A 15,041-nucleotide genomic window follows, 5' to 3' on the forward strand; every position below is an offset into this window, starting at 1 on the left:
GAGAAAAATAACACAATCCCCTGGCATGTCAGGGAGAAAGGTTCTAAAACAATGCTCCCCGTCCCCAGCTCCCTGCCCTGCTGGCTTTCTGTGTGCAAGAGATTCGCCTCCACCAAATACTGAAAGATTTAAATGCACACAAGCATCCTGCAGGCCGATATGGTACAGTCCGAAAACAGGCTTGCCATGTCATCGGTCCTTAGGATGGGGACCATTGTTGTGGTCCTGGAGATGAACCTTCTAGCTCAGGCATAGGCAAACTCGGTCCTCCAGATTTTTTGAGACTACAACTCCTGTCATCCCTAGCTAACAGGACCAGTGGTCAGGGATGATGGGAGTTGTAGTCCCAAAACATCTGGAGGGCCGAGTTTGCCTATGCCTGCTCTAGCTCCTGAATACCTGTTCCAAAGTGACCGGCACCAGGAAGTTGCTTTGTTCCAGCAAGTGGGAAGCGCTGGCGAAAGCCTTTCTCTTTTTATAACACTCATTGTTTGGGGTGCCCCATGACACCGAGCAGAAACCTAAAGATTGTAAGAGCTTTGGAGCTGCCCCTCCTGAAATCCCAAGTCCCCTTTCTGGATGTAGGCTTGAAGAAATCTTTAGGAGTAAGCTACAACCCTGAATATTTGAAAGCGGGGGCTATTTGGATCTCCGGGCTCGCAGCCACCCATCCGCAACGGCGTGCACCCCTTCTTTTCCCAACCCTTTCCCCAAATAACTCCAAGCTGGAATTCTCCAGCAGTCACCGCCCTCAAGATCATGGTCAGAACAAACTGTTCAACCAGCTAATGCAAATGCGGCTCATCAAAATCTAGGGTCCCACCAGAAAGCGGTTGCTTCCCACAGTGGAATTTGCATGGCGTTCCCACTCATAATATCATCACCACGGGGTCACGCGAGTAAGGAGAGGCATCCCACACGGGAGCCAGACCCAAGGCCTCCGGCTTGCCGTGGAAGCGCTGGTGCCGGCGGAGTGTCGAACGGTCCCTGTAGTTTTTCCCGCACTCGCCGCACTGGAAAGAGCGCTGGCCCGTGTGCACGATCTGGTGGCGCAGCAGCTTGGATCGGTGGCTGAAGCTCTTGGGGCAGTCGGGGCAGGCGTGGGGCTGCCCCAAGGCGTGCATGAGCTGGTGCAGGGCCAGCTGGCTGGGCAGCGGGTGGTGGTGCTGCGTGGCATGGATCCGCTGGTGGCGGGAAAGGCTGGAGATGCGGGTGAACGTCCGCCCACAGTCAGTGCACTGGGGGACCTCACTCCCTTCCAGCGAGGTTTGGTTGGTGGGTTGCAGGTCCTGACAGGCATAGCTCTCCCGGCTGTCAGAGCAGAGGGGCCCTCCATCGCTGACAAGCAGACAATCGGCATCTTCCTCCTCCTCAATCCATCTGGGCTCCTCACCATCCCCTACACGCAGCTCCACTATTTCCTTGCTCTCGCGGTTTCTAGCACACAGTTCCAAGCTCTGCTGGTGCCCAGGGGCCCCAGGCTGGAGCGCCATAATTTTGCCACTGTGGAGCTCCGCGTCCCACCCATGCTCAGAATCCCCAACACGGAGCTCTAGGGTCTCCTTGTCCTCCTGGAGCTCCGAGCGTGGGTTGCCCTCGCCATTTCCAGCACGGAGTACGTCATCTGCCTGCTCACCACCCTGCCCATCCGCAATCCACTCGTATTTCCAATCCTCCTCACAGAGGTCCGAGCCCGGTCCGAGCTCGGCATCTCCCACATGGAGTTCCCCGCTGGTCCCTCCTTGCTGCTGCCACTGCAGCTGGTGCACCCGGAGGTGCTGGATGAGGTTGGAGCGTCGGCTGAAGTCCCTCCCGCACTCGGGGCAGCTGTGGGGGCGCTCACCTGTGCGCACGCAGCGGTGGTGCTGCAGGCTGGAGCTGAGGCAGAAGCTGCACCCACACACGTCGCAGCGGTACGGCCGCTCGCCCGAGTGGGTCTTCAGGTGGCGAGCCAGCTTGTAGCGGTCACAGAAGCGCTTCCCGCACTCGGGGCACTTGCAGGAGGGGTCCCCGGGGTGGAGGCAGCGGTGCCGGGCCAGCTTTGAGCGCTGGGCGAAGCTCTTGGGGCAGTTTGAGCACCGGTACGGCTTGTCCCTAGCGTGCGAGAGCTGGTGCCGAGCCAAAGCGGATTGCCAACGGAACGTCTTGCCGCAGTCGGGGCACGTGAATCGTGGCTCTGTCCGATGCCAGCGGGGCCTGCTGCTGTCCGTGCTGGGAGGGCTGCTTTTGACAGCCCTGTCCGCGCTTCTGAGACCGCTTCTGGTTCTCGGCACAACCGGAGGGCTGTCCGCTGCTTTCTGTTCCTTCCAGGTCAACAGCTCCTCACAGTCAGACTCGCTTGAGAGCTCAGCATCTTCTGGAAAAGGGAAGAAAGAGAAGGATGGGGAAGGATTATGCAGTCATAGGAAAAAGGAAGTATACCCTCTTTGAATTCTGTGGTTTTACATATCAGGACATTATAACAAATCACCTGTTCCTTAGCAGGTCTTAAAATTAGGTCATTACAACAACACGAGACACATGACACTGTGTCATGATTTACTTAACAAAAATAAAGCCAATCTGGAGGCGCCATGTGTGAAAAACTAAGTACAAAGCTAAGTTCAAAGAGAGTGTGCCTTCTTTTTCCCACAACTTTATTTTTATTTTTTTTTATTGGGTTTTATAAGCAGGAATAGTGTTCTACAAATAAGTATACCAAGTTTTCTCACGTCACTTGTATATCACAAAAATAGCATAATAAATGCGGGAAAATATCTACAACATAGGTTTCATTAGTAGTGGTGAATGCATAAGTTCTTGGTTTATGAACTGGTTTAAACAATTAGGAAGAAGAAGAAAAAGCTGGGGGAAAGAAAAAAGGGAGAAGAGGGGGAGGGGGAGGGGCAAGTGAGGTGGTTATGCTTCTTTTCTTCTACTTATTGTATGTATGGGGTTTTGTGTCAGTGTTACTTGTATGGGTTCTCTTACTATTCACTTGTTGTATTTCCTTGGTGGTGAGAGAGGTTGCGTGTGGCTGAGGGTATGGCTGGTTGTCTTTGGCTGGCTGGAGTGAGATTTGTTTTTGTGTGTGAGTGGGGTGTGAGTGTATATTTTTTAATCAGGTTAGCCAGATTGATTCGTATGCTGTCGGGGGGTTCTTTTTTTAAAAAAAATTGCATTTTATTTATTTGTTAACATTCTTATATTACATCGGTAAACGTTGTCATATTACAGGACTTACTATAATATAATTTCCAACATGTATACAAAAATTATATACAAATTTTATATAGCTAGAAAGAAAATGAAAGAAAAAAAGAAAGAAGAGAAAAAACAAAAACAAATTCCCCCCGCAAAATCATATACATACCAACACGCTAGACTTCCTGTCTATCCCGCTATATATTCCTTTTTTTACAAATGACTGTACTCTTATTATTGTATATTTCTTTACATTTTATCTAATACATTCCTATATCAATATGCGCTTTTAGTCTTATTTCTCAACTCATTCTCACTCCAACGTCAATCAAATGCTAGCATAGATAGCGAACCTTTACTGTATTTTTGAACGTATGTTTTATATCTATCCCACTTTTCCATAAATTTTTGATCAGGGGATTCTTCTTGTCTTGTTGGGCTGTGTATGTGATAAAGGGGAACCATACCAGGGTAAAGGCTTCTTCTTCTATTTGTCCCCATGTCCCCCATGACGTTGTAAGGTAGATGTTCGTCTGGGTTTAGCCCTACCTGGAAGTTGAGGCCTCGGGGAAAGAGAAGGAAAATGCTCTTTACTCCCCAGCAGATTTCCACACCACCAATGATCCTAAAGAGTAATTAGAGTAAACGTCCCTGCCCCAGGGCATAAGCCAGCACACTAGCCATGTGGGTTCCTGGCTAGCTCTCAAACCTCCTCCAGCATCTCCACCAGGATCAGGGGAGCCGAAGAAGAAGAAGAAGAAGAAGAAGAAGAAGAAGAAGAGGAAGAAGAAGAGGAGTTTGGATTTGATATCCCGCTTTATCACTACCCAAAGGAGTCTCAAAGCGGCTACGTTCTCCTTTCCCTTCCTCCCCCACAACAAACACTCTGTGAGGTGAGTGGGGCTGAGTCACCCAGCAGCTGCATGTGGAGGAGCAGGGAATAGAACCCAGTTCAGCAGATTACGAGTCCACCGCTCTTAACCACTACACCACAATGGCCAAAGTCTGTACTGCAGTGCTGTGATGTGCACCCCTTATGGGACCCATTATGAAGGCAAGTTGTACGTCTTCCTGACAAATGGGTTCTCAAGCAGTTGTATCTTTCTCAGAATCGATGTTTAGGACTTGAGAGGAATCGCTTCATAGAATCTTAGAGTTGAGAGGAGCCTCATATGTCATCCAGCCCAACGTCCTGCAGATGCAGGAGAGCCACCACTACAACCTCCCTGATAGGTTGGCCATCCAGCCTCTCCTACAACCTCCCTGATAGGTTGGCCAGCCAGCCTCTCCTACAACCTCCCTGATAGGTTGGCCATCCGGCCTCTCCTATAACCTCCCTGATAGGTTGGCCATCCGGCCTCTCCTACAACCTCCCTGATAGGTTGGCCATCCGGCCTCTCCTACAACCTTCCTGATAGGTTGGCCATCCGGCCTCTGCTACAACCTCCGTGATAACCAGTCTAGCCTCTAATGAAGGAGAGTCCACCACCTTCTGAATACAACTGTGTTTTGTTGAAAGAAACCAGATTTATAACGCAAGGCTTAAGCTTAGCTTGTTTCTAACAAACCATGGTTAAGATTAACCACGGTTTACTGAGTTTGGACAACACAATAAGCTGTGTCCAAATAAACAGAAGTGAAAGCTTTCAAATCTGAATGCAGAATAAAAACCAGTAACATCAAGGGCAGCCGTTTGCTCACCAGCAACTCTTGGTGGGACTTCTCTTTTTGACTCCTGGAGATCTTGGAAACATGGATCCGGGTTCTTGCTACTCTCCATCTTGGAGATCAGATCTGGTTTGCGAGTTGGAAATCCTGCAAAGTGGAGAAGAGAGACAAAATAAAGAATATTTTAAAGAAGAATAGATAGATGATAGATAGATAGATAGATAGATAGATAGATAGATAGATAGATAAGAGTAACAAATCTGTTTGGGTGTGTGCAGAATGCCCATTCGACATGCCGGCTGAGTGGCATGCCAGTGGCATAGAAAAACACCAGACAGTTCAAGGTAGGGTCAGTCCCTTCACTGACAGTATATTGCCATTCCACATCTGATAGGTTCCATACAGTTGTAATATACAGTCCTCCTTGCAGCATTTGGACACAGAGCCAAGGGCGACCTTGCTTCAAACACAAGTGTGTTTAGATTCTGCTGAGTCGTTCTCACATGCTTGCTGAGTCACTCTCACAGAGTTGCTGATGCAGGACAAACACACGCAACTTAACCCTTCCTTGCCCTTTTCCTTCTACATCCATAAACTTTTATTCATTAACGAAATATTCCAGTCCATGGGAACGAAACGCAGTGCGGAATCATTAACTTGTGATAACCTTGGGACGCCTAAATGTCACTGCAGGGTCCTTCAAATCGAGCCAATCACATTTAATATCATTAAAAGTTGTTAAAATTTTGTATCTGCATTTTCCTTTTTGATTGTATCCTGAACGTTTGAATGGTGTTCCAGAGCAGGAAGCAATGAAGTAAGGGATGTTAATCTATGCAGAGAGCAGCTAAGGATGAAAGATTTATCACCCTGTTTCTACTCAACAGATGACCCATCTGTAAATGGCTCTGAGATGGTGGTTTAGAATGCAGTTAATAAATGAATTGTAATTTAAAGGAGAGCACCACTACATTTAGCAGTCAAGTTGAGCTAGCAGCCCCTCCAAAGGCTACAACTTCCTGTAATTTTTGATAGGACAAAGGTTTGGCAACACCTGCCCACCATGAACGTAAGCAATGGAGCAGCCAAGCTGATTTAGAGATCCTTCACCAACGACTCTACAGACATTCAATTCTCACCCAGTGACCGGACATTCTCATAATTCTCTAGCATGACCTCCCGGTAGATCTGTCTCTGAGTTTCATCCAGGAATCTCCACTCTTCCTCAAAAAAATACACACCCACCTCTTCAAAGGTCACCAGTGCCTGAAACAATGAAAAAAAATATTTAAGCACATGCACGCAGCAGGAAAAAATACTACTACAAATATATACATTTAACCAGAGAAGCAGTATAAATATGAAGAAAATTCTCCCCAAAATTATTCAATTTATGTTTGCGAAACTGCATTCCAATAGGAAATAAACCAACTCCTTTTTTCAATAAAGGCATTATCACTTTGTCTCTCCCCTGCACTAACCCTAAATATATTTGAGTTTAATCACTTGATTTTTTTCGTTTTTGGTATTCATGGCTCCCCTGAAATGACTTGGGATCTGACCTCCTCCAGGCATTCCTTTCCCCACGTGATTAATATCGTGTGAAAGGAGAAGCAGAGGTGAATCTGAATACACACCCCTAGGCTGCCCTCCGCAAGTTGTAAAGAAAACACCGATAACACATTCATTTTATTGAGCATTTATATTTGTCGTGCGCGAAAAGTGGATCAAAGCTTTGAAATTGCCTGTTTCACTAGTATCATACCCATTTGTTATTTCACTAATTAATGCTTTCTTTTTTTAAAAAAAGAAAATGACACACAATTTATAGAAACAGGAAATTTGCCGCGCATGAAGATAAAAGAGTTCTCAGCACACCAAAGAAGTCAGCCACCTTTCCCTGTAAAACTCCCTGCATTTCCTCAGTGTTTCAGTCTGGAAAGCCTTGCGGCTGATCTTCACAACTCTGAAACTATGTATCCTGTGTTTATAATTGGCATTTATGTCACAACGCCACTTTTCAACCCACATCAAATTACTCTGCCATCTCAACCTCATACAGCCTTCGAACCCCGGGTAGCCCAATGCTCCACGCTGCAATTTCCAGTAACCCCTCCCCCCCAAAAAACCACCCCATGCCTCATGGCTAACTCACATGCCGCCCCCATATGGGGTATCTCACCTTTTCCCCATGTCTCTGAAGCAGAGAAAGGCCTGTCAGGAAGTTTTCTACCAGGTCCACGGCCTGCGCACACGTCTCTGGGTGCTGCTGCCACACCCAGCTCTGAATTTCCTGAGGCAAAATGGCCAGGAATTGCTCCAGGACCAGCAGCTCCAGAATCTGCTCCTTGCTGCGGCTCTCCGGCTTCAGCCAAAGGCGGCAAAGTTCCCACAGCTGCCCGTAAGCTTTCCGCGGGTCCTCAGCTTCCTGGTAGCGAAACCACCGGAAACCCTGACGGGCAGTCTCCATGGCGATACCACCTTCTCCCAAGATGACCCCCTGACGTTTTGGGCTGTTGCAAGCCTCTTGTGTTTCTCCTCCTCCTCCTCCTCCTCCTTTAGGGTCCTCTGGTTTCTCTGGAGAAGCCCAACTGGCCTGGCCACCCTCCTTAGATGCCACCTCAGATTCCATTAACTCTTCCTCTTTGGAGTTGGCTGCCTTCTGGGTAGAGGCCTCACAGCTCTCAGCACTGTCCCTCTGTGTCGGTTCGGTCTGGGTGGCCTTTTCTACTCTAGGGAGACCTGTGTGTTCAAGAGACTCAACGAAGTCCTCAACGCTCCCTCCATCTATGATCTTAGGCTGGGTCTCCTCTTCCTTTCGAGAGCCTTCTTCAGAAGACACCACACAGGCCTCAATGTCGTCGTCATCTGACACAAACTCAGGTTCTGGTGACTCCTGCTTTTCAGGGTCAACCTCCTCTTCTTCGATAGTAATCACGCAATCCGGGCTGACCATCACTTCCGTTTTGGTCCCTCTCTCTTCTTTGGGGTCAGAGGCGTTTTCAAAAGAGACCACACAAGTCTCAATTTTATCCTCCAGCATCACCTCAGGGGCATCTGCCTTAGATGCCTCCTCTTCTGGAGTGGGGAGAATCACCTGTTGCCGGACTTCCCAACACTGAGGCTTCACAACAGCTTCACGCGGATCCATCCGGTCCTTGCGGGAGCGAGAGCGCTTGAGGATCTCCTTGATGGTCCCAATGGGAGGCGAGGTCTCCTCCATTTCGACACTGATTTGGACCCCTGGTTCTAATGGGGAAGGGAAGCGGAGAACCCAAGTAGCTGATGAGTCACCTTCCTTGCTGGTCATAGTTCAGCCGGCTTCCAGAAGGATGGGTGGTGGTGGTTATCCCACGTTCTGGAGCCTCAATTTATGTTTGGTTTATGAACAGCCATCTCCTGACAGTGGCAAGTTTGAAGCCAGGCAGCTGAGAGGTGGAAAAAGTAAATGCTATGTAGTTAAAAAACATAGGTATGTGGGAAGGGGAGACTTAAACATTTCACCCTTAGACAGAAGACTAGAGGACTCAAACAGAAAAGTCACCTGCCACTACAGAAATAGAAAGAAACTAGAAACACATAGTATCATTGCATTTTGTTGGCACTTCTGGTCAAAAACTAGATTGGTTTTCCAGTCTGACTTTCACTGCAAAATAATGATGATGATGATGATGTATTTTTCCGTGTATCAGACTATATTTTTCCCCAATTTTTCAAAGTTTAAAACTGGGGGTCGTCTTATACACGGAATGTTGAAATTATTTAATTTTGGGCTCAAAAAATAGGGGTCATCTTATACACAGAAAATACGGCAATTTATTATTTATACCCCGCCCATCTGGCTCGGTTTCCGCAGCCACTCTGGGTGGCTCCCAAAAGAATATTAAAAGCACAGTAAAACATCAAACATTTAAAACTTCCCTGAACAGGGCTGCCTTCAGATGTCTTCTAAAAGTCAGATACTGTAGTTGTTTATTTCCTTGACATCTGATGGGAGGGCGTTCCACAGGGCGGGTGCCACTACCGAGAAGGCCCTCGGTATGAATGTAGTTTTTATTCAGAGAATCATGGAATCGTATAGTTGGAAGGTACCCCAAGGCTCATCTAGTCCAACCAATTGCAATGTAGGAATCACAGCATAAAAATAAAAGCTTCCAGTTCATAATGATGTGTAAAGGGCTTTCCGTGGTCACTCCAGCTCCAAAATGGCAGGAAATCACAGGCATTTACACAGGTGCACTATTTACACAGCAACTGATATGGGATGGAATCCTGTCCCGTGGTTAGTTTCAGCATCAACGCAACCAGTTTGGGACTTAAGCTTGGAGGGTTCTAGAATATTTGCCCGATCAAATGAAACAGGGAAGGCACAGGGGCACACACCAAATGCAAGGAGCAGATTAGGAAGACGAGATCTGTATCACTGAGCAGCCTGCTCCGTCTGCAGAAGCAAAGAACCTGGAACCTGGGCTATGTCATCAACTGTCAAAGTCAGGAAACTGTTTGCAGAAGAACAGAGGAAGGTCTGCCTTCTTGGCTGCGTGCAGCTCTAAAGCCTTTCCCCAAAAGTCTGATCAGTTGGAACCGCAAAACTTCTCATAGAAAGAAAAGTATTATGAGACCTGCTAATGGCTCCAATTCCATTTGCTGTTAAAAGAGGAGCAGGGCCTACTGCTCATTGTCTGATTAGGAACACAGGAAACTGTTGGTATTTAACTCCCAGTAAATTAGCAATTTTTTTTAGCAAAAATGTATAAAATAGGGTCAAATGTATGTTGGAAATGTAAGGAAAAAGAAGGCACTTTTTATCATATGTGGTGGAAATGTAAGGTAGTAAAAGAATTTTGGGAAATGATATATAATGAGTTGGGAAAAAATGTTTAAAATAACTTTTTCTAAAAAACTTGGAGCCTTTCTTTTAGGAATCTTAGGAGCTGAAATCCCAAGGGAGCAGAAAAGACTATTTATGTATGCGACCACAGATGTGTGGATGTTATTGGCCCAGAAATGGAAAGAAGATAAAGTCCCTACCAGAGAAGAATGGCAGATCAAGTTAATGAATTATGCCAAAATGGCTAAAATGACTGGAAGAGTCAGAAATCTGGAAGACCAAAATTTTAATAAGGGATGGGGAAAATTTATAATTTATCTTAAAAACCATTGTAAACAGTTAAAACCGTAAGTAGGATTGGAATAACACTTGTAGTGTAATGGTGATTTTTGGACATAATGGAGATGTAAAAGATTTGGATTATCATAAAAGATGCAGGAGGAAATGATTAACAATAAGACCCACAAAGGGGAGGAGGGAAGTCCAGGAGATTCTTTGGAATCTTGTTTGTATGTTGTATATTGGATATGTGATTGTAAAAGTTTGGTCTGAAAACCAAATACTGTAAACAAATTTACACACACACCAAAGGAACGCAGGAAACTGCTTTCTACTCAGGCAGACCATCAAGCTCAATATTGTCTACACGGACTGGCAGCTCCAGGATTTCAGCCGGGATCCTCTCCCAGTGTCCTCGCAGTCGGCAAGTGAGTAAAACTCCCCCTTATTGGGAGGCTGTTGCAGCGGCTCGGAAGTCAGAAAGGAAAGTGAAAGGTGAAATTGCCGGGCTCCAAAATGGGGAGGGTCTCGGGATTGCCTCCCAACCCCAGTCGGAGGAAGGAGGACCCGAGGCTGGAAGGAATGGAGGGGGCGTGCAAGAGGTCTCAGCGGGATTCCTAAGCTTTCTCTCTTGAAAGAGGGATGGATAGGTTAAAGCCGAGGGAGGGAGACGCCAGGACGCCTGGGTTCCCTCCGCCCTCCCCAGCTGTGGGAGGGAAGCAAGGGGGCGGGGCTGCTGTTTGGGTTAAAAGGCAGCGGCGCCTGTTCCTCCCCTCCGTCTCCACGAGGCTGGGAACCAGCTCTAGGCAAGGGGGGCGTTGTAGGGAGCGAGGCGAGGATCCGGACTCCTGGCTTCTCCTCCCACGCCGTGCCCGGAGCAGGGCAAGGGGGGCGTTGCAGGGAGAGAGGGAGGCGAGGATCCTAACTCCTGGCTTCTCCTCCCACGCTGTGCCCGGAGCGGGGCAAGGGGGGCGTTGCAGGGAGAGAGGGAGGCGAGGATCGGGACTCCTGGGTTCTGCTCCCACGCTGTGCCCGGGGTGGGGGAAGCATGTACAAAAAGCAAATTGCCCCCCCCCCGCACCTTGCGTCTCCCTAGTCGGAAATCCCTATGCACGGAGAGGGAGAGCAGAGCCCTAGCGTCTCCCCCCCTACCCAGCCAGGCAGCCCCCCATTAACTCCTGCTGCTGCGCGTTTCCTCCGTCTTTTTTACCTGTTCCAAATGATGATCACGGCGCCGCCTCCGCAGCTGAGAGCTCGAGACTCTTCCGTGGGGAGTATTGGGGGGGGCGTCTCTCGCCGGCAAGAGCAAGCCCGCCTTTCTCACTCCCCCTCCGAGCACCGATCGGACCCCCACCCCTCAGGAAATGAGCGAACAGCCCGCGCTGCCGCGAGCCCCTCCCGACGAGGCGCTGCCTGCCCTCCCCTTCCGTCTCTCTGCACATGGAGACGGGCGCGATATTGGGGTGGGGGGCGGTCAGTGGGAAGAGAGTGGGTAGGGTTAACTATTCCTTGCCCGGCCTGATCTAATAAGGGGCTGGTTTGCCTGCAAAGATCCACCCACCCCCATTGCATTGCATTGCAACCCTGAGCGCTGCAGAGGGTGCAAATGTGGACCTGAGGCCAGGAGTGTTTACTCGGAAGGAGGGCCTACTGCGTTCGAGAGGGCTTTCTCCCAAGTTAAGGGGGCAGACACTTTGCAGCCAGAGAGAGAGAGAGATTACTTGCCAACGATCAGCTGCAACAATCGATTGAACTGAGGTGGGGAGGGGATCAGTTAAAAAGTTGATCTTCAGGAATGGGGAAACAAATGAAATGAAAACAAAGTATGCTCTTTCTCTCTTCAGTACAACGGCTTATTTGTATGGCAGTGTATGCAGTTTTAATGAATTAAAGGCTGCAATCCTAACATCTACTGGGGAGTAAGCCCCACAATTTCACTGGAACAACTTTTTAAATTAATATTGTATAACTGATACGGAAGGGGGGGCATGTCTTCTTCACCTTCTTCTTCGCTACAATATATCCATTTATTTCCAAGTGTCAATGTCAAAAGGGACTAAAATCTATAAAATTCATAGAAAATCAACGTGCCAATTTGCTCAATTTCTCTAGGACTCCATGACACCTCCCCTGTCCTCCATAATCCCTCAAGCAAGGTGTCAAGACCCTAATCCTGTCAAATCACTCTGCCAAGCCTTTCCTCCAGGCAATGCCAGTACATGGATCATTGTCTTCTCATCACCGGTACTCAGGATGTGCTTATCTGCGCATATCTCCAGTTCTGCATATTCCCCCCTCCCTCCTCCATATGTTAATCCTGTGTAACCCAACCTCTTCTTAATGTATTCATGATGTAATCTGTGTAACCCAACCTCTTCTTAATGTATTCATGATGTAACTGGGATGTGTTTTGCACTGTATTCTGGGGCATGGAGGGAAGTTTCAAAAGTTCATGTCACCCCTTTCTCGCTGTTCAATCTCGCCTTGAACCTGTTGCGCAATAAACTTGGATCTTCTGCAGCTTGCTCCTGTCTCCGGCTGAGCTCATTTTCCTCCGCAGGGACCCGCGGACTTAGTCTGGGTGGCAGAGCAGCCTCACACTCAGATTTTACCGTAACAATAACTAACAAAAAGAAACAACAGCAGCTCCCATTAGTAGTGCAATAGCCATTAATACAGCCCATCTCGGTTTAAATATATAAGTAGACACAGTCCATCTGGATGTTCTGTTAAGATATACAAACAAAGTTGGCATTTATAAGAAATGCATTCAAATGTATCAAGGGCAGTGAGGTCCTCAGACTACTGTACAATAGATGGTAGGTATTTTATCCTTCCAGGTGATTAAAAGAGCTCACAAAATCCACTTTTGTTGTCCTGCTGTTAATTCCCAAGCCACAGGGGTATAATTCTAATGGGATTAGCATCTCTGTACACACGGTTAAAATTGCAGCCTTACTTATTCTCACATGGCACAACTGAGTCAGACCATATTGGTCCATCTAACCGTAGAATTGTAGAGTTGGCAGGGACCCCCAAGGGCCATCTAGTCCAACCCCCTGCAATGCAGGAAGTTCAATGTTGTGTACATATTGGGGGGTGGGGACAGGACTCCAGTCCTAGGGGCCAAAGTAGCCCTCCAGGCCTCTCTGTTCAGCCCTTGGAAGTCTTCCTGGGTCATACCCCTCACCATTCACGTTCCACATTCTACCGCAGTGCTTTTGACTTGCTAGATTGCGTCCTTGAAGTCCAGTAACACCTCTTGTTTGTCTGGATGGTGTATGGGGAGGAAAGTGTGTGGCTCTGTAGAAACCGCTGGCTGTTGTGTGGCTGGAATGCAGCCTAGGGCAGTGTTTTTCAACCACTGTTCTGCGGCACACTAGTGTGCCGCAAGATGTTGCCTGGTGTGCCGTGGGAAAAATTGAAAAATTCGAAAGATTTTAAAAAAATTAAAAATGTCAAATTTTCGCCCACTAGGCGGGCGCCGGACTGTGTCCTGGGTATGGGTGGGGTGGGGTTTTTGACCCCACCCTCGGCCAGCAGGGGCGCCGATTGGCGCTCCTCAGGGGGACACCCTCCACTTTTCTGATGTCCGGGCTGTGATTGGTCCAGACTCCAGCCTGGACCTATCACAGTAGGACATCATTTTCCGACTTCCTTCCCGCCCGAGCACAGTGTGCGCAGCAGCGGAGAGAAGAAGACGTCGCGACTCGAGTCACCAGGAGGACCGGAGCAGGAGGAGACGGACTGAGACCAGGACTCGGCGGGAGTCGGCACTGCAGAGAGACCGCATCCGGATCCAGACCAGGCCGCAGGTGCAACGTGAGGTGAGGAGGTCATCTGGAACCAGTTGGTCACGGTCGGGTCTTGGAAGAGAGATGAGTGAGTCCAGCCCTGTGCAGCAGCAGCAGCCCAGTAAGTGAGTCCTCCTGTCAGTCCTCCTCCTCCTCATGCCTATACCATCTGTGCCATGCCTATTCCATCACTTGTGCCATGCCTGTACCATCACCTGTGCCATGCCTGTACCATCACCTGTGCCATGCCTATACCATCTGTGCCATGCCTATTCCATCACTTGTGCCATGCCTATTCCAGGTTGCGCACTGAATAAAGTATTTTATAATTTTTCATATTTCTGTTTACTTACTATTTCATAATAAAGTAATTATAAAATACTTTTTGTGTTTATTTGATTCCTATTCAAGAGAATTACTTTATATATAGTCAATATAGGCATAGAGTTAAATTTTTTAACATTTTCTAATGGTGGTGTGCCTCGTGATTTTTTTCATGAAACAAGTGTGCCTTTGCCCAAAAAAGGTTGAAAAACACTGGCCTAGGGTACAAAGGGAAGAGTCACATCTGTTGCTCCGCCTACTCTGGCCCTGCCCACCACCAGCATCACACACACACACAGCTTGCACAAGGGAAAATGCTGAAAAGAGCTTCCCCAGTCTTGGTCTATATCGACTGGCAGCAGCACTTTGGGTAGTGTTTTCTCCAGCACCACCTCGAGATGTTGTCAAGCAAACCTGGAGTTCTCTGCTTGCAAAAGCATGTGCTACCCCCTCCTCACAGCGGTTCCACGCCCCAAAGAATCCTGGGAGTTCTAGCTTCCTCACCACAGAACTACAATTCCCAGCACTTGTGACAAACTACAGTTCCTTCCAGGTGCTGGAAATCTTATGTGCTCAGATGTCTGGTGGGTGCTGAACTTCTTCCTACCATTAAAGCTGTGTCTTCTCTCTCTCCTCTCCCCAAAGCTGAGGTTAGCTCTGTGCAAAGAAAAGTCATTTATGAAACAGCCCTGATTAAATGCACCCAAGGCATGTACAAAGCGATCAGGATGCTTAGTGAACTGTGACCGTCTGTATCATTATTAACTTTCAGGAGGAATTTGAAAACATCCCTGTTTACCCAGGCATTTGGTGACTGAATAATTCAATTCCAGATCCTTGGATGGGAGAATGCTTTCAACTGGTGAGGAAGGGCAGGGTATCAAATATATACCATTAATAGTAATGATTCCGATATATATCCAAGTATACCTTCTCTCACGCATGAACAGACACACACGGGC

The 15,041-nt window shown here is 48.0% G+C and overlaps 1 protein-coding gene and 2 long non-coding RNA genes across 3 annotated transcripts in view; all 3 read right to left on the reverse strand.

The window, feature by feature from the left end:
* The window catches only part of LOC310748558 (uncharacterized protein), a 31,783-nt gene extending 21,020 nt beyond the window's left edge, over positions 1-10,763 (reverse strand). The window contains exons 1-5 of the mRNA XM_083584410.1: positions 9,231-10,763; positions 7,034-8,279; positions 5,991-6,117; positions 4,885-4,998; positions 873-2,356 (exon numbers count right to left, since the gene is read on the reverse strand). Of these exons, the coding sequence (XP_083440536.1) occupies positions 873-2,356; positions 4,885-4,998; positions 5,991-6,117; positions 7,034-8,161 (2,853 nt within the window). The 5' untranslated portion in view covers positions 8,162-8,279; positions 9,231-10,763. The remainder of the gene's footprint in view (positions 1-872; positions 2,357-4,884; positions 4,999-5,990; positions 6,118-7,033; positions 8,280-9,230) is intronic.
* Positions 1-15,041, reverse strand: part of LOC310748480 — a 110,026-nt gene that overhangs the window by 19,198 nt on the left and 75,787 nt on the right. The gene's annotated exons all lie outside the window — the stretch shown is intronic.
* Positions 13,513-14,160, reverse strand: LOC310748477. Its single transcript, XR_014541337.1, has 2 exons — positions 14,037-14,160; positions 13,513-13,970 (listed from the first exon to the last, which is right to left on the reverse strand). It is a non-coding gene; the product is annotated as an uncharacterized lncRNA (long non-coding RNA).

The sequence above is a fragment of the Podarcis filfolensis genome (assembly GCF_964270895.1).
Source record: "Podarcis filfolensis genome assembly, chromosome: 13".
Classification (NCBI taxonomy): domain Eukaryota; kingdom Metazoa; phylum Chordata; class Lepidosauria; order Squamata; family Lacertidae; genus Podarcis; species Podarcis filfolensis.